The 20,952-nt window shown below is 43.3% G+C and overlaps 1 protein-coding gene across 1 annotated transcript in view; it reads left to right on the plus strand.

Annotated features, from left to right (window-relative positions):
- Positions 1 to 15,123, plus strand: part of tbc1d23 (TBC1 domain family, member 23) — a 72,786-nt gene extending 57,663 nt beyond the window's left edge. Inside the window, exons 19-21 of the mRNA XM_042322790.1 lie at positions 5,220 to 5,355; positions 8,364 to 8,558; positions 14,165 to 15,123. Of these exons, the coding sequence (XP_042178724.1) occupies positions 5,220 to 5,355; positions 8,364 to 8,558; positions 14,165 to 14,249 (416 nt within the window). The 3' untranslated portion in view covers positions 14,250 to 15,123. The remainder of the gene's footprint in view (positions 1 to 5,219; positions 5,356 to 8,363; positions 8,559 to 14,164) is intronic.
- The last annotated feature ends 5,829 nt before the right edge of the window (positions 15,124 to 20,952 follow it).

Genomic DNA, 20,952 nt, shown 5'->3' on the forward strand with positions numbered 1-20,952 from the left:
CTACTATATTAGTAATACATTAGTAATACAGTACTACAATGAATACTACTACAATACTACACTACCTCAATACTACTACATTATAAATACAGTACTACAATTAATACTATACTACTACAATCAATACTACTACAGTACTAGTTCTACAATCAATACTACTACAATAGTAATACAGTACTACAATTAATACTACTACAATACTACACTGCCCCAATCAATATTACCGCAGTATTGCTATAATACTTAAATACTACTACAATACTATAGTATTACAATCAATACTACAGTGATACAATCAATTATACAGTACTGCTACAACCCTGTAACCCCAATCAGTCGTCCCTTCAGACTAGTTCTCCTCTCCACCTATAGACCTGACTCACCAACAGGGCTGTTACGGTGACCGTATTACCGCCACACCGGCGGTCACGCGTCATGATGGCAGTCAAATTCTACGTGACCATTTAGTCACGGTAATTAAGCTTCTCCAGGGCTCTGATGCTGCTGTCATTAGTAGCCTACACAAACCTTCCAACTGCCTGGTACTCAGCTCTCTATTGTCCCTCTAATCACTCTGACATCAATGCAAATGTATTCGAAAATCTAATCCAGCATTTCATGAGCCCATGAGCTCATGTTGCACAAAATTTCTTTGGGCTATGCAATTGCGTGAGAAAACAGAGTGGTGGCCTCTATTAAAAAGAGGAGGATCCCATCAGCTTTCTATAGGCTGTATTTATTTCTCAACTTTGCTCATATTAATCACATTGTTTCTCTTTACAACAGGAGTATAGCTTCTCTTTACAACAGGAGTATAGCTTCTCTTTACAACAGGAGTATAGCCTACCTATCTGACATGCAAATTAACCACGGGAAAAGCGTCCTCCATTCGCTATTTCGGTGCATAGATGACATATTTTTTTCCCCTTCCCCTGTTCCGACAGCTGCATGATAATGGTCCATTCTAAATCAAAACTAATTTCACACATATATTATTTAGTACAGTTGAAGTCGGAAGTTTATATCCACTCAGGTTGGAGTCGTTAAAACTCGTTTTTCAACCACAACACATTTCTTGTTAACAAACTATAGTTTTGGCAAGTTGGTTAGGACATCTACATTGTGCATGACACAAGTCATTTTTCCAACAATTGTTTACAGACCGAACTCACTGTGTCACAATTCCAGTGGGTCAGAAGTTTACATACACTAAGTTGACTGTGCCTTTAAACAGCTTGGACAATTCCAGAAGATGATGTCATGGCTTTAGAAGCTTCTGATAGGCTGATTGGCATCATTTGAGTCAATTGGAGGTGTACCTGTGGATGTATTTCAAGGCCTACCTTCAAATTCAGTGCATCTTTGCTTGACATCATGGGAAAATCAAAAGAAATCAGCCAAGACCGCAGAAAAACAATTGTAGACCTCCAAAAGTCTGGTTCATCCTTGGGAGCAATTTCCAAACATCTGTACAAGCAATAGTACGCAAGTATAAACACCATGGGAACACGCAGCCGTCAAAATGGCTTAAGGACAACAAAGTCAAGGTATTGGTGTGGCCATCACAAAGCCCTTACATCAGTCCTATAGAAAATGTGTGGGCAGAACTGAAAAGCGTGTGCGAGCAAGGAGGCCTACAAACCTGACTCAGTTACACCTGCTCTGTCAGGAGCAATGGGACAACATTCACCCAACTTCTTGTGGAAAGCTTGTGGAAGTCTACCTGAAATGTTTGACCCAAGTTAAACAATTTAAAGGCAATGCTACCAAATACTAATTGAGTGTATCTAAACTTCTGACCCACTGGGAATGTGATGAAAGAAATAAAAGCTGAAATAAATCATTCTCTCTACTATTATTCCAGCTTGTGTGCTTTTTTTTGCGACTTTTCCAAATCATAGTTGCACACCTCATGCCCACAGGCCTATATGTTTTGATAAGGTTAGTATCACAACTAAAGTGGCCAAATAACTTATTTTAAAATGAAGCACGTTAATCCGCTTTACAAGGGGTGTAGAGCCTAACTGGCATACATAGCAGTGCGTGAGTTTCAAGTTTGGGGAAGAAAATGTTCACCATAAAAATGCACCTTTTACAATAAAAGCATTACATGCATAAATGCGTTTGTGGCTATTTTTGAATGTTGTTTTCCCCGCTAATGGAACATTCACACTTATAGCCTACTACCATGTGTGCATTGTCAACTGTTGTACTATGGGGGATAGTAGATTTACAGAGGCTAGTACTTTTGCTGTTCGTTATGCCTATTCATCTTGTTGGCTGACATAGTAAATGTGAACATTTCTTCCAATATCTTCAATCATGAGGATGAGCGTGGTTGCATCCCCGACGTGTCTGTCTTCACTTGTAGCCTGTGAGAAAGACCCTATCATGTGTGGGAGAGCCATTTGAGTGAGAGGTGCTTTGAAGTTTGCAGCCTGGAGAGGGGAATTATAATGATTATATTCAGCCCAAGGGAAAAACGGCCACTAGCCGCAAAAGGCATGGATTTTTTTTAGGGGGCATTAGGGCCACACAAAGGGAATGCAGGGGGATCATTTGAGGCATTATCAAGTGCTTGTCAAATTGTGAATGAGAGACTGATGACGTGTGTACAGCCTGCACAATAAACAATACAGAGCTCATGCCTTTCATAAGACCTTTGTCAAATCATCAGTAGAGTCTCAACAGCTAATGGGGATCCTAATAAAATAACATTCAGCCTTTGTATCACAACTAAAGTTACATAAATAACTGTAAATTAAGCATATAGGAGGACCAGTTCCTTTGTTAACCGCTCAACACAAGAATAGCAGCATGTGCGCACTCCCTCAAATCCTTTGGAGAAAATATCATTTTTATTTTATTCAGCTTACAGTGCATTCGGAAAGTATTCAGACACTTGACTTTTCCACATTTTGTGACGTTACAGCCTTATATACCTTATATAGACACGGTCTGAATACTTATGTAAATAAGACGTTTCTGGGTTTTTTATACATTTGCAAAAATGTCTCGCATTGTCATTATGGGGTATTGTGATGTCATTATGGGGTATTGTGATGGTATTGTGACGTCATTATGGGGTATTGTGACGTCATTATATGGGGTATTGTGTGTAGGTTGATGAGGATATTTTCTTTTTCATCCATTTTAGAATAAGGCTGTAACATATAACAAAATGTGGAACAAGTCAAGGTGTCTGAATACTTTCTGAATGCACTTGAATGTTCAAATGTATTCTTCATAATATAAAATAATTCCACGGAAGGTCAGTGGCTTGTAGGCTGTGTGTGGAAGACAGCAGATGCTAAATGTGAATGTTAATTAATGATCAATTTACCTTGAGACCAGCAGTTACAATGCCTTGCGAAAGTATTCGGCCCCCTTGAACTTTGCGACCTTTTGCAAAAAGGTTTCAGGCTTCAAACATAAAGATATAAAACTGTATTTTTTTGTGAAGAATCAACAACAAGTGGGACACAATCATGAAGTGGAACGACATTTATTGGATATTTCAAACTTTTTTAACAAATCAAAAACTGAAAAATTGGGCGTGCAAAATTATTCAGCCCCTTTACTTTCAGTGCAGCAAACTCTCTCCAGAAGTTCAGTGAGGATCTCTGAATGATCCAATGTTGACCTAAATGACTAATGATGATAAATACAATCCACCTGTGTGTAATCAAGTCTCCGTATAAATGCACCTGCACTGTGATAGTCTCAGAGGTCCGTTAAAAGCGCAGAGAGCATCATGAAGAACAAGGAACACACCAGGCAGGTCCGAGATACTGTTGTGAAGAAGTTTAAAGCCGGATTTGGATACAAAAAGATTTCCCAAGCTTTAAACATCCCAAGGAGCACTGTGCAAGCGATAATATTGAAATGGAAGGAGTATCAGACCACTGCAAATCTACCAAGACCTGGCCGTCCCTCTAAACTTTCAGCTCATACAAGGAGAAGACTGATCAGAGATGCAGCCAAGAGGCCCATGATCACTCTGGATGAACTGCAGAGATCTACAGCTGAGGTGGGAGACTCTGTCCATAGGACAACAATCAGTCGTATATTGCACAAATCTGGCCTTTATGGAAGAGTGGCAAGAAGAAAGCCATTTCTTAAAGATATCCATAAAAAGTGTTGTTTAAAGTTTGCCACAAGCCACCTGGGAGACACACCAAACATGTGGAAGAAGGTGCTCTGGTCAGATGAAACCAAAATTGAATTTTTGGCAACAATGCAAAACGTTATGTTTGGTGTAAAAGCAACACAGCTCATCACCCTGAACATACCATCCCCACTGTCAAACATGGTGGTGGCAGCATCATGGTTTGGGCCTGCTTTTCTTCAGCAGGGACAGGGAAGATGGTTAAAATTGATGGGAAGATGGATGGAGCCAAATACAGGACCATTCTGGAAGAAAACCTGATGGAGTCTGCAAAAGACCTGAGACTGGGACGGATATTTGTCTTCCAACAAGACAATGATCCAAAACATAAAGCAAAATCTACAATGGAATGGTTCAAAAATAAACATATCCAGGTGTTAGAATGGCCAAGTCAAAGTCCAGACCTGAATCCAATCGAGAATCTGTGGAAAGAACTGAAAACTGCTGTTCACAAATGCTCTCCATCCAACCTCACTGAGCTCGAGCTGTTTTGCAAGGAGGAATGGGAAAAAATGTCAGTCTCTCGATGTGCAAAACTGATAGAGACATACCCCAAGCGACTTACAGCTGTAATCGCAGCAAAAGGTGGCGCTACAAAGTATTAACTTAAGGGGGCTGAATAATTTTGCACGCCCAATTTTTCAGTTTTTGATTTGTTAAAAAAGTTTGAAATATCCAATAAATGTCGTTCCACTTCATGATTGTGTCCCACTTGTTGTTGATTCTTCACAAAAAAATACAGTTTTATATCTTTATGTTTGAAGCCTGAAATGTGGCAAAAGGTCGCAAAGTTCAAGGGGGCCGAATACTTTCGCAAGGCACTGTATTTGCTTGACAATCACCGGCTGATTAAATTTCATTACCGCCACAGCGCTACTCACCACTAGTTGAGTGGTTCCCAAACTGTGAATCGGGGCCCACTTGTGGGTCACCCTGATGGGGGGGTTGCGACTCAACAGACACCTCAATTGGGAACCCCTGCTCTAGTTGACTAAAACTATTGATCTAGTTTGATCTCTATGGCTGTATCCCCCCCTGTCTCGCTGTTCAGATGAGATTGACAGCTCGTCCATGTCGGATGATGACAGGAAGGAGATCGTAAACATCCAGACGTGGATCAACAAACCAGATGTGAAGCACCATGTTCCCTGTAATGAGGTCAAGGAAACCGGACACATGTTCCCCAGGTGAGATTCCTGTTAGAATAGACGCATGTTCCCCAGGTGAGATTCCTGTTAGAATAGACGCATGTTCGCCAGGTGAGATTCCCGTTACAATAGACGCATGTTCGCCAGGTGAGTTTTCTGTTAACTGTAAAGCGCATTGTGACAACTTCTGAGATTCCTGTTACAATAGACGCATGTTTCTAATGGTTCCTGTTTCTAATGGTTCCTGTTTATAATGGTTCCTGTTTCTAATGGTTCCCGTTTCTAATGTAACGTGGTTCCCGTTTCTAATGGTTCCTATTTCTAATGTAACGTGGTTCCTGTTTCTAATGTAACGTGGTTCCCGTTTCTAATGGTTCCCGTTTCTAATGTAACGTGGTTCCCGTTTCTAATGGTTCCCGTTTCTAATGTAACGTGGTTCCTGTTTCTAATGGTTCCCGTTTCTAATGTAACGTGGTTCCCGTTTCTAATGGTTCCCGTTTCTAATGTAACGTGGTTCCCGTTTCGAATGGTTCCTGTTTCTAATGGTTCCCGCTTCTAATGGTTCCTGTTTCTAATGTAACGTGGTTCCTGTTTCTAATGGTTCCCGTTTCTAATGGTTCCCGTTTCTAATGGTTCCCATTTCTAATGGTTCCCGTTTCTAATGGTTCCCTTTTCTAATGTAACGTGGTTCCCGTTTCTAATGGTTCCCGTTTCTAATGTAACGTGGTTCCTGTTTCTAATGGTTCCTGTTTCTAATGTAACGTGGTTCCTGTTTCTAATGGTTCCCGTTTCTAATGGTTCCTGTTTCTAATGGTTCCCGTTTCTAATGGTTCCTGTTTCTAATGGTTCCTGTTTCTAATGTAACGTGGTTCCCGTTTCTAATGGTTCCTGTTTCTAATGGTTCCCGTTTCTAATGGTTCCCGTTTCTAATGGTTCCCGTTTCTAATGGTTCCTGTTTCTAATGGTTCCTGTTTCTAATGTAACGTGGTTCCTGTTTCTAATGGTTCCTGTTTCTAATGTAACGTGGTTCCTGTTTCTAATGGTTCCTGTTTCTAATGTAACGTGGTTCCTGTTTCTAATGGTTCCTGTTTCTAATGGTTCCTGTTTCTAATGGTTCCTGTTTCTAATGGTTCCTGTTTCTAATGGTTCCTGTTTCTAATGTAACGTGGTTCCCGTTTCTAATGGTTCCTGTTTCTAATGGTTCCCGTTTCTAATGGTTCCTGTTTCTAATGTAACGTGGTTCCTGTTTCTAATGGTTCCTGTTTCTTCTAATGGTTCCTGTTTCTAATGGTTCCTGTTTCTAATGTTCCTGTTTCTAATGGTTCCTGTTTCTAATGGTTCCTGTTTCCTGTTTCTAATGTAACGTGGTTCCTGTTTCTAATGTAACGTGGTTCCTGTTTCTAATGGTTCCTGTTTCTAATGGTTCCCGTTTCTAATGGTTCCCGTTTCTAATGGTTCCTGTTTCGTTTCTAATGGTTCCTGTTTCTAATGGTTCCTGTTTCTGATGGTTCCTGTTTCTAATGGTTCCTGTTTCTAATGGTTTCTGTTTCTAATGGTTCCCGTTTCTAATGTAACGTGGTTCCTGTTTCTAATGGTTCCTGTTTCTAATTTCTAATGGTTCCTGTTTCTAATGGTTCCTGTTTCTAATGTAACGTGGTTCCTGTTTCTAATGGTTCCTGTTTCTAATGGTTCCTGTTTCTAATGGTTCCCGTTTCTAATGTAACGTGGTTCCTGTTTCTAATGGTTCCTGTTTCTAATGTAACGTGGTTCCTGTTTCTAATGGTTCCCGTTTCTAATGGTTCCAATTTCTAATGTAACGTGGTTCCTGTTTCTAATGGTTCCTGTTTCTAATGGTTCCTGTTTCTGATGGTTCCTGTTTCTAATGTAACGTGGTTCCTGTTTCTAATGGTTCCTGTTTCTAATGGTTCCTGTTTCTAATGTAACGTGGTTCCCGTTTCTAATGGTTCCCGTTTCTAATGGTTCCCGTTTCTAATGGTTCCCGTTTCTAATGGTTCCCGTTTCTAATGTAACATGGTTCCTGTTTCTAATGGTTCCTGTTTCTAATGTAATGTGGTTCCTGTTTCTAATGGTTCCCGTTTCTAATGTAACGTGGTTCCCGTTTCTAATGGTTCTTGTTTCTAATGGTTCCTGTTTCTAATGTAACGTGGTTCCTGTTTCTAATGGTTCCTGTTTCTAATGGTTCCTGTTTCTAATGGTTCCTGTTTCTAATGGTTCCCGTTTCTAATGGTTCCCGTTTCTAATGGTTCCCGTTTCTAATGGTTCCTGTTTCTAATGGTTCCCATTTCTAATGTAACGTGGTTCCTGTTTCTAATGGTTCCTGTTTCTAATGTAACGTGGTTCCTGTTTTTAATGGTTCCTGTTTCTAATGGTTCCCGTTTCTAATGTAACGTGGTTCCTGTTTCTAATGGTTCCTGTTTCTAATGTAACGTGGTTCCTGTTTCTAATGGTTCCCGTTTCTAATGGTTCCCGTTTCTAATGGTTCCTGTTTCTAATGGTTCCTGTTTCTAATGGTTCCTGTTTCTAATGGTTCCTGTTTCTAATGGTTCCCGTTTCTAATGGTTCCCGTTTCTAATGGTTCCCTAATGTTTCTAATGGTTCCTGTTTCTAATGGTTCCTGTTTCTAATGGTTCCCGTTTCTAATGGTTCCCGTTTCTAATGGTTCCCGTTTCTAATGGTTCCTGTTTCTAATGGTTCCCGTTTCTAATGTAACGTGGTTCCTGTTTCTAATGGTTCCTGTTTCTAATGGTTCCTGTTTAATGTAACGTGGTTCCTGTTTCTAATGGTTCCTGTTTCTAATGGTTCCTGTTTCTAATGGTTCCCGTTTCTAATGTAACGTGGTTCCTGTTTCTCATGGTTCCTGTTTCTAATGGTTTGTAACGTGGTTCCTGTTTCTAATGGTTCCCGTTTCTAATGGTTCCTGTTTCTAATGGTTCCTGTTTCTAATGTAACGTGGTTCCTGTTTCTGTTCCTGTTTCTAATGTGAAGTGGTTCCTGTTTCTAATGTCACGTGGTTCCTGTTTCTCCAGTCACCTGTTGATCACAGCGACCCACATGTACTGTCTGAGGGAGATCGCGTCCAGGAAGGGTTTTGCCTATATCCAGTCCAGACAGGCCCTCAACAGCGTGGTCAAGATCACCTCCAAGAAAAAACACCCAGAACTCATCACCTTCAAGTTCGGCAACAGCAACACTGCTGGAATAGAGATCTCTGCTGTGGAGAGGTATTGACTAACTGACTGTACGGGTACTGGCTGTCTCTGTTTACTAGACTACACTAACTGACTGTACGGGTACTGACTCCACTAACTGACTGTACGGGTACTGGCTGTCTCTGTTTACTAGACTACACTAACTGACTGTACGGGTACTGACTCCACTAACTGACTGTACGGGTACTGGCTGTCTCTGTTTACTAGACTACACTAACTGACTGTATGGGTACTGGCTGTCTCTGTTTACTAGACTACACTAACTGACTGTATGGGTACTGGCTGTCTCTCTGACTACACTAACCGACTGTATGGGTACTGGCTGTCTCTGTTTACTAGACTACACTAACTGACTGTATGGGCACTGGCTGTCTCTGTTTACTAGACTACACTAACTGACTGTATGGGTACTGGCTGTCTCTCTGACTACACTGCACTAACTGACTGTATGGGTACTGGCTGTCTCTGACTCCACTAACTGACTGTACTGGCTGTCTCTGACTCCACTAACTGACTGTACGGGTACTGGCTGTCTCTGTTTACTAGACTAACTGACTGTACGGGTACTGGCTGTCTCTCTGACTAGACTACACTAACTGACTATATGGGTACTGGCTGTCTCTCTGACTAGATTACACTAACTGACTGTATGGGTACTGGCTGTCTCTGACTCCAAATCAAATCAAATTTTATTTGTCACATACACATGGTTAGCAGATGTTAATGCGAGTGTAGCGAAATGCTTGTGCTTCTAGTTCCGATAATGCAGTAATAACCAACAAGTAATCTAACTAACAATTCCAAAACTACTGTCTTATGCACAGTGTAAGGGGATAAAGAATATGTACATAACGATATATGAATGAGTGATGGTACAGAGCAGCATAGGCAAGATACAGTAGATGGTATCGAGTACAGTATATACATATGAGATGAGTATGTAAACAAAGTGGCATAGTTAAAGTGGCTAGTGATACATGTATTACATAAGGATGCAGTCGATGATATAGAGTACAGTATATACGTATGCATATGAGATGAATAATGTAGGGTAAGTAACATTATATAAGGTAGCATTGTTAAAGTGGCTAGTGATATATTTACATCATTTCCCATCAATTCCCATTATTAAAGTGGCTGGAGTAGAGTCAGTGTCATTGACAGTGTGTTGGCAGTAGCCACTCAATGTTAGTGGTGGCTGTTTAACAGTCTGATGGCCTTGAGATAGAAGCTGTTTTTCAGTCTCTCTAATGGTCCCAGCTTTGATGCACCTATACTGACCTCGCCTTCTGGATGATAGCGGGGTGAACAGGCAGTGGCTCGCTTTCTAATGGTTCCGGTGGTTGATGTCCTTGATGATCTTTATGGCCTTCCTGTAACATCGGGTGGTGTAGGTGTCCTGGAGGGCAGGTAGTTTGCCCCCGGTGATGCGTTGTGCAGACCTCACTACCCTCTGGTTCCTGTTACGGTTGTGGGCGGAGCAGTTGCCGTACCAGGCGGTGATGCAGCCCGCCAGGATGCTCTCGATCCTGTGCATCTGTAGAAGTTTGTGAGTGCTTTTGGTGACAAGCACGAATTTCTTCAGCCTCCTGAGGTTGAAGAGGCGCTGCTGCGCCTTCTTCACGATGCTGTCTGTGTGAGTGGACCAATTCAGTTTGTCTGTGATGTGTATGCCGAGGAACTTAAAACTTGCTACCCTCTCCACTACTGTTCCATCGATGTGGATAGGGGGTGTTCCCTCTGCTGTTTCCTGAAGTCCACAATCATCTCCTTAGTTTTGTTGACGTTGAGTGTGAGGTTATTTTCCTGACACCACACTCTGTATGGGCCCTGTTTACACCTGGCCCTAACTGACTGTATGGGTACCCTGTTTAGGCCGTCTCTAACTGTTGTTGGTAATCAAGCCTACCACTGTTGTGTCGTCCTGCAAACTTGATGATTGAGTTGGAGGCGTGCGTGGCCACGCAGTCGTGGGTGAACAGGAAGTACAGGAGAGGGCTCAGAACGCACTCTTGTGGGGCCCCAGTGTTGAGGATCAGCGGGGTGGAGATGTTGTTGCCTACCCTCACCACCTGGGGGCGGCCCGGCCCGTCAGGAAGTCCAGTACCCAGTTGCACAGGGCGGGGTCGAGACCCAAATCAAATCAAATCAAATTTTATTTGTCACATACACATGGTTAGCAGATGTTAATGCGAGTGTAGCGAAATGCTTGTGCTTCTAGTTCCGACAATGCAGTAATAACGAGCAAGTAATCTAACTAACAATTCCAAAAAAAAACTACTGTCTTATACACAGTGTAAGGGGATAAAGAATATGTACATAAGGATATATGAATGAGTGATGGTACAGAGCAGCATAGGCAAGATACAGTAGATGATATCGAGTACAGTATATACATATGAGATAAGTATGTAAACCAAGTGGCATAGTTAAAGTGGCTAGTGATACATGTATTACATAAGGATGCAGTCGATGATATAGAGTACAGTATCAACGTATGCATATGAGATGAACAATGTAGGGTAAGTAACATTATATAAGGTAGCATTGTTTAAAGTGGCTAGTGATATATTTACATAATTTCCCATCAATTCCCATGATTAAAGTGGCTGGAGTAGAGTCAGTGTCATTGACAGTGTGTTGGCAGTAGCCACTCAATGTTAGTGGTGGCTGTTTAACAGTCTGATGGCCTTGAGATAGAAGCTGTTTTTCAGTCTCTCGGTCCCAGCTTTGATGCACCTGTACTGACCTCGCCTTCTGGATGACAGCGGGGTGAACAGGCAGTGGCTCGGGTGGTTGATGTCCTTGATGATCTTTATGGCCTTCCTGTAGCATCGGGTGGTGTAGGTGTCCTGGAGGGCAGGTAGTTTGCCCCCGGTGATGCGTTGTGCAGACCTCACTACCCTCTGGAGAGCCTTACGGTTGAGGGCGGTGCAGTTGCCATACCAGGCGGTGATACAGCCCGCCAGGATGCTCTCGATTGTGCATCTGTAGAAGTTTGTGAGTGCTTTTGGTGACAAGCCGAATTTCTTCAGCCTCCTGAGGTTGAAGAGGCGCTGCTGCGCCTTCCTCACGATGCTGTCTGTGTGAGTGGACCAATTCAGTTTGTCTGTGATGTGTATGCCGAGGAACTTAAAACTTGCTACCCTCTCCACTACTGTTCCATCGATGTGGATGGGGGTGTTCCCTCTGCTGTTTCCTGAAGTCCACAATCATCTCCTTAGTTTTGTTGACGTTGAGTGTGAGGTTATTTTCCTGACACCACACTCCGAGGGCCCTCACCTCCTCCCTGTAGGCCGTCTCGTCGTTGTTGGTAATCAAGCCTACCACTGTTGTGTCGTCCGCAAACTTGATGATTGAGTTGGAGGCGTGCATGGCCACGCAGTCGTGGGTGAACAGGGAGTACAGGAGGGGGCTCAGAACGCACCCTTGTGGGGCCCCAGTGTTGAGGATCAGCGGGGAGGAGATGTTGTTGCCTACCCTCACCACCTGGGGGGCCCGCCCGTCAGGAAGTCCAGTACCCAGTTGCACAGGGCGGGGTCGAGACCCAGGGTCTCGAGCTTGATGACGAGCTTGGAGGGTACTATGGTGTTGAATGCCGAGCTGTAGTCGATGAACAGCATTCTCACATAGGTATTCCTCTTGTCCAGATGGGTTAGGGCAGTGTGCAGTGTGGTTGAGATTGCATCGTCTGTGGACCTATTTGGGCGGTAAGCAAATTGGAGTGGGTCAAGGGTGTCAGGTAGGGTGGAGGTGATATGGTCCTTGACTAGTCTCTCAAAGCACTTCATGATGACGGATGTGAGTGCTACGGGGCGGTAGTCGTTTAGCTCAGTTACCTTAGCTTTCTTGGGAACAGGAACAATGGTGGCCCTCTTGAAGCATGTGGGAACAGCAGACTGGTATAGGGATTGGTTGAATATGTCCGTGAACACACCGGCCAGCTGGTCTGGCATGCTCTGAGGGCGCGGCTGGGGATGCTGGGCCTGCAGCCTGTAACACGTTTAAATGTCTTACTGTTCGGCTGCAGTGAAGGAGAGACCGCATGATTCCGTTGCAGGCCGTGTCAGTGGCACTGTATTGTCCTCAAAGCGGGCAAAAAGTTATTTAGTCTGCCTGGGAGCTCCTGGTCCGAGACTGGGCTGGGTTTCTTCCTGTAGTCCGTGATTGACTGTAGACCCTGTACCTCTTGTGTCTGTCCGTTGAATTGAGATTCTACTTTGTCTCTGTACTGGCTGCTTGACCCTAGCCAGGGTCTCGAGCTAATGATGACGAGCTTGGAGGGTACTATGGTGTTGAATGCCGAGCTGTAGTCGATGAACAGCATTCTCACATAGGTATTCCTCTTGTCCAGATGGGTTAGGGCAGTGTGGTTGAGATTGCTCGTCTGTGGACCTATTTGGGCGGTAAGCAAATTGGAGTGGGTCTAGGGTGTCAGGTAAGGTGGAGGTGATATGGTCCTTGACTAGTCTCTCAAAGCACTTCATGATGACGGAAGTGAGTGCTACGGGGCGGTAGTCGTTTAGCTCAGTTACCTTAGCTTTCTTTGGAACAGGAACAATGGTGGCCCTCTTGAAGCATGTGGGAACAGCAGACTGGTATAGGGATTGATTGAATAACTGACTGTACGGGTACTGGCTGTCTCTGTTTACTAGACTACACTAACTGACTGTATGGGTACTGGCTGTCTCTCTGACTAGACTCCACTAACTGACTGTATGGGTACTGGCTGTCTCTGTTTACTAGACTACACTAACTGACTGTATGGGTACTGGCTGTCTCTCTGACTAGACTACACTAACTGACTGTACGGGTACTGGCTGTCTCTCTGACTAGACTAAATAATAATTAAACTAATATGTGCACCTGAACACTTCAAAACACAGAGCATGTTATGGCCTGACCAGTCTCTGTGCTGTCAGTGTACCAGTCACTGTGCTGTCAGTGTACCAGTCTCTGTGCTGTCAGTGTACCAGTCACTGTGCTGTCAGTGTACCAGTCTCTGTGCTGTCAGTATACCAGTCTCTGTGCTGTCAGTATACCAGTCTCTGTGCTGTCAGTATACCAGTCTCTGTGCTGTCTGTATACCAGTCTCTGTGCTGTCAGTTTACCAGTCTCTGTGCTGTCAGTTTACCAGTCTCTGTGCTGTCAGTGTACCAGTCTCTGTGCTGTCAGTGTACCTGTCTCTGAGCTGTCAGTGTACCTGTCTCTGAGCTGTCAGTATACCAGTCTCTGCGCTGTCAGTATACCAGTCCCTGCGCTGTCAGTATACCAGTCCCTGCGCTGTCAGTATACCAGTCCCTGCGCTGTCAGTATACCAGTCCCTGCGCTGTCAGTATACCAGTCCCTGCGCTGTCAGTATACCAGTCCCTGCGCTGTCAGTATACCAGTCCCTGCGCTGTCAGTTTACCAGTCCCTGCGCTGTCAGTGTACCAGTCTCTGCCCTGTCAGTGTACCAGTCTCTGCGCTGTCAGTATACCAGTCTCTGCGCAGTCAGTATACCAGTCTCTGCCCTGTCAGTATACCAGTCTCTGCCCTGTCAGTATACCAGTCTCTGCTCTGTCAGTATACCAGTCTCTGCTCTGTCAGTATAACAGTCCCTCTCTCTCTTTCTGCAGGTATCTGATCCCCAACGCGGGTGACGCCACCAAGGCCATTAAACAGCAGATCATGAAAGTTCTGGATGCCCTGGAGAGTTCCTAGAGACAGACAGGGATACATGAGAGCCCCCCCCAGCTGGCCGGGAGGGGAGACGTCTGTCTGTCTGTCAGCTGAGGGCAGGGTGCTCTCTTCCTATTGATATCTCTCTCCCTTTCTCTCTGTCCTCCTCCTCTTCCCAGCCAGGCGAGGACCTGGACAGATCCTGTGTTGACTGTTAATCCTCCCTGTCTGTTGGGCTGAGGGTGTCGTCTCTCTCCCTCCCTGGTTGCTGAGGACATGAGAGAATGATTGACTGACTGGTTGAGTCCCAAACGGCACCCTATTCAATATATAGTCCTATCGGGCTTGGTAAAAAGTAGTGCACTATATAGGGAATAAGGCTCTGGTCTAAAGTAGTGCACTATATAGGGAATAGGGCTCTGGTCTAAAGTAGTGCACTATATAGGGAATAGGGTCCTGTCTGGGAGGCATCCTGAGACTGTTGCTCCCTATTCACCACCCTGGTCTCCTCATCCTGTCTGACATATGTGGGTTACACCCCCCATTACCCTGGTCTCATCCTGTCTGACATATGTGGGTTACACCCTCCATTACCCTGGTCTCATCCTGTCTGACATATGGGTTACACCCTCTATTACCCTGGTCTCATCCTGTCTAACATATATGGGTTACACCCTCCATTACCCTGGTCTCATCCTGTCTAACATATATGGGTTACACCCTCTATTACCCTGGTCTCATCCTGTCTGACATATATGGGTTACACCCTCCATTACCCTGGACTCATCCTGTCTAACATATGGGTTACACCCTCCATTACCCTGGTCTCATCCTGTCTAACATATATGGGTTACACCCTCCATTACCCTGGTCTCATCCTGTCTGACATATATGGGTTACACCCTCCATTACCCTGGTCTCATCCTGTCTGACTCCATTACCCTGGTCTCATCCTGTCTAATATATATGGGTTACACCCTCTATTACCCTGGTCTCATCCTGTCTAACATATATGGGTTACACCCTCCATTACCCTGGTCTCATCCTGTCTAACATATATGGGTTACACCCTCCATTACCCTGGTCTCATCCTGTCTGACATATATGGGTTACACCCTCCATTACCCTGGTCTCATCCTGTCTAATATATATGGGTTACACCCTCCATTACCCTGGTCTCATCCTGTCTGACATATGGGTTACACCCTCCATTACCCTGGTCTCATCCTGTCTAACATATATGGGTTACACCCTCCATTACCCTGGTCTCATCCTGTCTGACATATATGGGTTACACCCTCCATTACCCTGGTCTCATCCTGTCTGACATATATGGGTTACACCCTCCATTACCCTGGTCTCATCCTGTCTGACATATATGGGTTACACCCTCCATTACCCTGGTCTCATCCTGTCTAACATATATGGGTTACACCCTCCATTACCCTGGACTCATCCTGTCTGACATATATGGGTTACACCCTCCATTACCCTGGACTCATCCTGTCTAACATAGGGTTACACTCTCCATTACCCTGGACTCATCCTGTCTAACATATATGGGTTACACCCTCCATTACCCTGGACTCATTCTGTCTGACATATATGGGTTACACCCTCCATTACCCTGGACTCATCCTGTCTGACATATATGGGTTACACCCTCCATTACCCTGGACTCATCCTGTCTAACATAGGGTGCACTCGGAAATTATTCAGACCCCTTGACTTTTTCCACGTTTTGTTAAGTTACAGAATTGCTCTAAAATGGATTTGTTTTTCCCCTTCATCAATCTGCACATAATACCGATAATAATAAAGCAAAAACAGGTTTTTAGACATGTTAGCACATTTATAAAAAGTTTTTAAAAACTGAGATCACATTTACATAAGTATTCAGACCTTTTACTCAGTATTTTGTTGAAGCATCTTTGGCAGCGATTACAGCCTCGAGTCTTCTTGGATATGACACTACAAGCTTGACACACCTGTATTTGGGGAGTTTCTCCCATTCTTCTCTGCAGATCCTCTCAAGCTCTGTCAGGTTGGATGGGGAGCGTTGCTGCACAGCTACTTTCAGGTCTCTCCAGAGATGTTTGATCAGATTCAAGTGCTGCCACCACCATGCTTCACCGTAGGGATGGTGCCAGGTTTCCTCCAGACGTGACGCTTGGCATTCAGAACAAAGAGTTTAATTTTGGTTTCATCAGACCAGAGAATCTTGCTTCTCATGGTCTGAGAGTCGTTAGGTGCCTTTTGGCAAACTCCAAGCGGGCTGTCATGTGCCTTTTCCTGAGGAGTGGCTTCCGTCTGGCCACTCCATACCATAAAGGCCTAATTGGAAGAATGCTGCAGAGATGGTTTTACTTCTGGAAGGTTCTCCCATCTCCACAGAGGAACTCAGGAGCTCTTGGGTTCTTGGTCACCTCCCTGACCAAGGTCCTTCTCCCCCGATTGCTCAGTTTGGCTGGGCGGCCAGCTGTAGGTAGAGCCTCGGTGGTTCCAAACTTCTTTCATTTAAGAATGATGGACACTGTTTTCCTGGGGACCTTCAATGCTCCAGAAATGTTTTGGTACTCTTCCCCAGATCTGTGCCTCAACACAATCCTGTCTCAGAGCTCAACATACAATTCCTTTGACCTCATGGCTTGGTTTTCACTCTCACATGCACTGTCAACTGTAGGACCTTTCCAAATCATGTCCAATCAAATTAATTTACCACAGGTGGACTCCCAAGTTGTAGAAACATTTCAAGGATGATCAATGGAAACAGGATTCACCTGAGCTCAATTTTGAGTCTCATATCAAAGGGTCTGAATACTTAGGGAATAAGGTATTTCTGTGTTTTATTTTGAATACATTTGCAACAATTTCTAAAAACCTGTTTTAGTTTTGTCATTCTGGGGTATTGTGTGTAGATTGAGGGGAAAAAATGTATTTCATGAATTTTTTTTAGAATAAGACTAATGTAACAAAATGTGGAGAAAGTCAAGGGGTCTGAATACTTTCCGAATGCGCTGTTTATGGGTTATGTTGGATTCATTTTTATTTGTTTTGAAAAGATACATGATTTGCTTTTTTGAGTTTTTGAGTCTTTTACTTTCGGTTTTGTACACCAGCTTCAAACAGCTGAAAATATTTATTTCACAGCTGTTTAGATGGTACAATGATTCTCTGCACAATTACTGCTTGTTTTGTCACAAAACTGAATTTTAGGCAAACTATTAGAATTTTAGGAACCAGGAAATGGCGCAGCAATTTCTGAGTATTGTACCTTTTAAATTAGTCTGTTGGTCTTTCAATGGCGAAATACACAAGGCAATATAATGACAGGTTTACTGGCTGTGGAGACAGCTCCATCCAAGTCAGACAGCACAAGCCATTTCTATGTTGTTTATATTTAACTTGACATACATACTTCACAAGTATTGTTTTTCAGAGTAAGAGCCCATAAGTCTTAAATGAGCCCATTCATTGACCAGGGACCAGTGGTATTTAGTCAAATGATGTCATTCATTAACCCTTAATTTAAGCAATGATCATTCAACTTTTCTTTCTTTTTTTAAACAAAGTCATATACTGCTATCACAAATGTACATCATCTGAAAGAGTGGAACTATACATAAAGGTACAGTCACCAACACTATATATATATAATATATATATAACTGGCCTCTAGATACCTGTCCACTAGTTACACTATATATATTTACAAAAGTATGTCGACAGCCTTCAAATGAGTGGATTCACCTATTTCAGCCACACCCAGTGGTGACCGGTGTATATAATCAAACACAGCCATGCAATCTCAATAGACACACATTGGCAGGAGAATGGCCTTGCTGAAGAGCTCAGTGACTTTCAACGTGGCACCGTCATAGTATGCCACCTTTCCAACAAGTAGCGTGTAACAATTGTCTGCCCTTGGTTGCAACACTCACTACCGAGTTCCAAACTGCCTCTGGAAGCAACTTCAGCACAAGAACAGTTCGTCGGGGGCTTCATGAAATGGGTTTCCATGGCCGAGCAGCCGCACGCAAGCCTAAGATCACCATGCGTAACACCAAGCGTTGGCTGGAGTGGTGTAAAGCTCACCGCAATTGGACTCTGGAGCAGTGGAAACACATTCTCTGGAGTGATGAATCACGCTTCACCATCTGGCAGTCTGACAGACGAATCTGGGTTTGGCTGATGCCAGGAGAACGCTACCTGCCCCAATGCATAGTGCCAACTGTAAAGTTTGGTGGAGGAGGAATAATGCTCTGTAGTTGTTTTTCATGGTTCAGGCCCCTTAGTTCCAGTGAAGGGAAATCTTAACGCTACAGCATACAATGACATTCTAGACGATTCTGTGCTTCCAACTTTGTAGCAACAGTTTGGGGAAGGACCTTTCCTGTTTAAGCATGACAATTCCCCTGTGCACAAAGCGAGGTCCATACCTAAATGGTTTGTCGAGATCAGTGTGGAAGAACTTGATTGGCCTGAACAGAGCCTTGACCTCAACCCCATCGAACACCTTTGGGATGAATTGGAACACCAACTGCCAGCCAGGCCTAATCGCCCAACATCAGTTCCCGACCTCACTAAGCTCTTGTGGCTGAATGGAAGCAAGTCCCCACAGGAATGTTCCAACATCTAGTGGAAAGCCTCCCCAGAATAGTGGAAGCTGTTATAGCAGCAATGTGGGGACAAACTCCATATTAATGCCTATGATTTCGGAATGAGAAGTTTGTGGAGCAGTTGTCCACATACCATTGGCCATGTTGTGTATCTACCAGGCAGTCTGGTAGCCCCTTTTTACTGAATGATCTTCTCTGATGTCATCTGACAACTGTTTGTAGATACTTTGTCTTTGAGAAAGTTGTATTTTTTCAGCACACAGCCTTAAATAGTAATTAGGATGTTTTATCAATATTTAATGTATACTGAACAAAAATATTATTGCAACATTCAACGATTTTACTGAGTTACAGTATAAACTCTTTCTAATTGGCTGGGCCGTCCCAGGCCCTAATCTATGGATTTCACATGACTGGGCAGGGGTGCAGGCATGGGTGGTCCTGGGAGGGCCCATCCAATTAGAAAGAGTTTTTCCCCACTCAAGGGTATTATTTCAGACCATAAATACTCCTGAGTTTCATCAGCTGTCCAGGTGGCTGGTCTCAGACGATCCTGCAGGTGCGGAGGCCGTATGTGGAGATCCTGGGCCGGCGTGGTTATGTGTGGTGTGCAGTTGTTGGACGTACTGACAAATTCTCTAAAACGACGTTGGAGGTGGTTTATGGTAGAGAAATGAACATTAAATTATCTGGCAACAGCTCTGGTGGACATTCCTGCAGTCAGCATGCGAATTGCACGCTCCCTCAAAACTTGAGACATCTGTGGCATTGTGTTGTGACAACTGCACATTTTATAGTGGCCTTTTATTGTCCCCTGTGTAATGATCATGTCGTTTAATCAGCTTCTTGCCACACCTGTCAGGTGGATGGATTATCTTGGCAATGGAGAAATGCTCACTAACAGTAAACAAATTTGTGCACAATGTTTGAGAGAAATAAGCTTTTTGTGCGTATGGAACATTTCTGGGATCTTTTATTTCAGCTCAGTAAACATGGGACCAACACTTTACATGTTGCCTTTATATTTGTGTTCAGTATATAAACATACTGCTCCATATCAATGGGTTCCCGGTCACAGATTAAACCTGATCTGGAATAAAAGCATATTTCAATTTAGATTCTCCATTGAATTAGATTCTCCATTGAAATAGATTGAAATAGAAATTGAATTGGATTCTCCATTGTGAATGATTTGTAATTCTGGACTAGGCTTTATTTATGTCTGAACCTGTCCATGTTCTATCCAGAAGGTTAGGACAGGGTGATGTTTAACCTGATGAAAAACTTATTAATCTGTTCCAGCCTCCACTAAGGGTCTCCTGTTTCTTTATAAATGTTTTACAGTATAGTAAAGTGTTTCTGAAAGACTGTCTGTCCTCTGCTTTTATGTTCATCCTGTCCAACACTAGACTCATCTCTTATGTAAGGGAAGCTATCAAATATGCATTAGTAGTAGTAGTGTGTGTGGGGGGAATTCACTAGGAACCAAAAGAAGCAAACGCCACAAAACGGTGAGGGACCTACCAGAATTGTCAAATAACAAACTTGTTTTTGTTGCAAAAATGTTTTCCATCGCAAAACGTTTTGCTACCATGTGCACGAATGAATACACCCCTGGTTTGGTCCATATTTCTGGCAGGTATTCTGAGATGGGATATTTTCATGGTTGAATCTTCAGGATCATTAACATCAGTAACATTAAAATTTGAAACTGAACTAACACTGGACAACTGGTCATTCTTCATTTAGCTTTACTCCATACATCTTTTTAGCTTCTGCTAAATATAGTGGTGTTTATCATAAAGTTGTGTCCCAAATGACACCCTGTTACCATTTATAATGCACTACTTTTGAACAGGGACCCTCACCGACATTTTTTTTATACGTTATATGGGTGAAGCAGATAGGTTGATGCTACAGGAAGATGCAGCAAAGATTTTCAATTGGCCTTGACCAAAATAGTATTGCTTTTTAAAAATCCTTGTACATTTTCTTCTGTTAATTAATTGCACCTTCCTACAGGTATACTGTTGTTTTTTTTGTAACCATTTGTTTTAATACATTTGTAAAAATGAAGTGAACTTCAACTGTGATTTTCATTGCCAAATATTATAATCTAGATTATA

This window comes from Oncorhynchus tshawytscha, linkage group LG06 (genome assembly GCF_018296145.1).
Source record: "Oncorhynchus tshawytscha isolate Ot180627B linkage group LG06, Otsh_v2.0, whole genome shotgun sequence".
Lineage (NCBI taxonomy): Eukaryota > Metazoa > Chordata > Actinopteri > Salmoniformes > Salmonidae > Oncorhynchus > Oncorhynchus tshawytscha.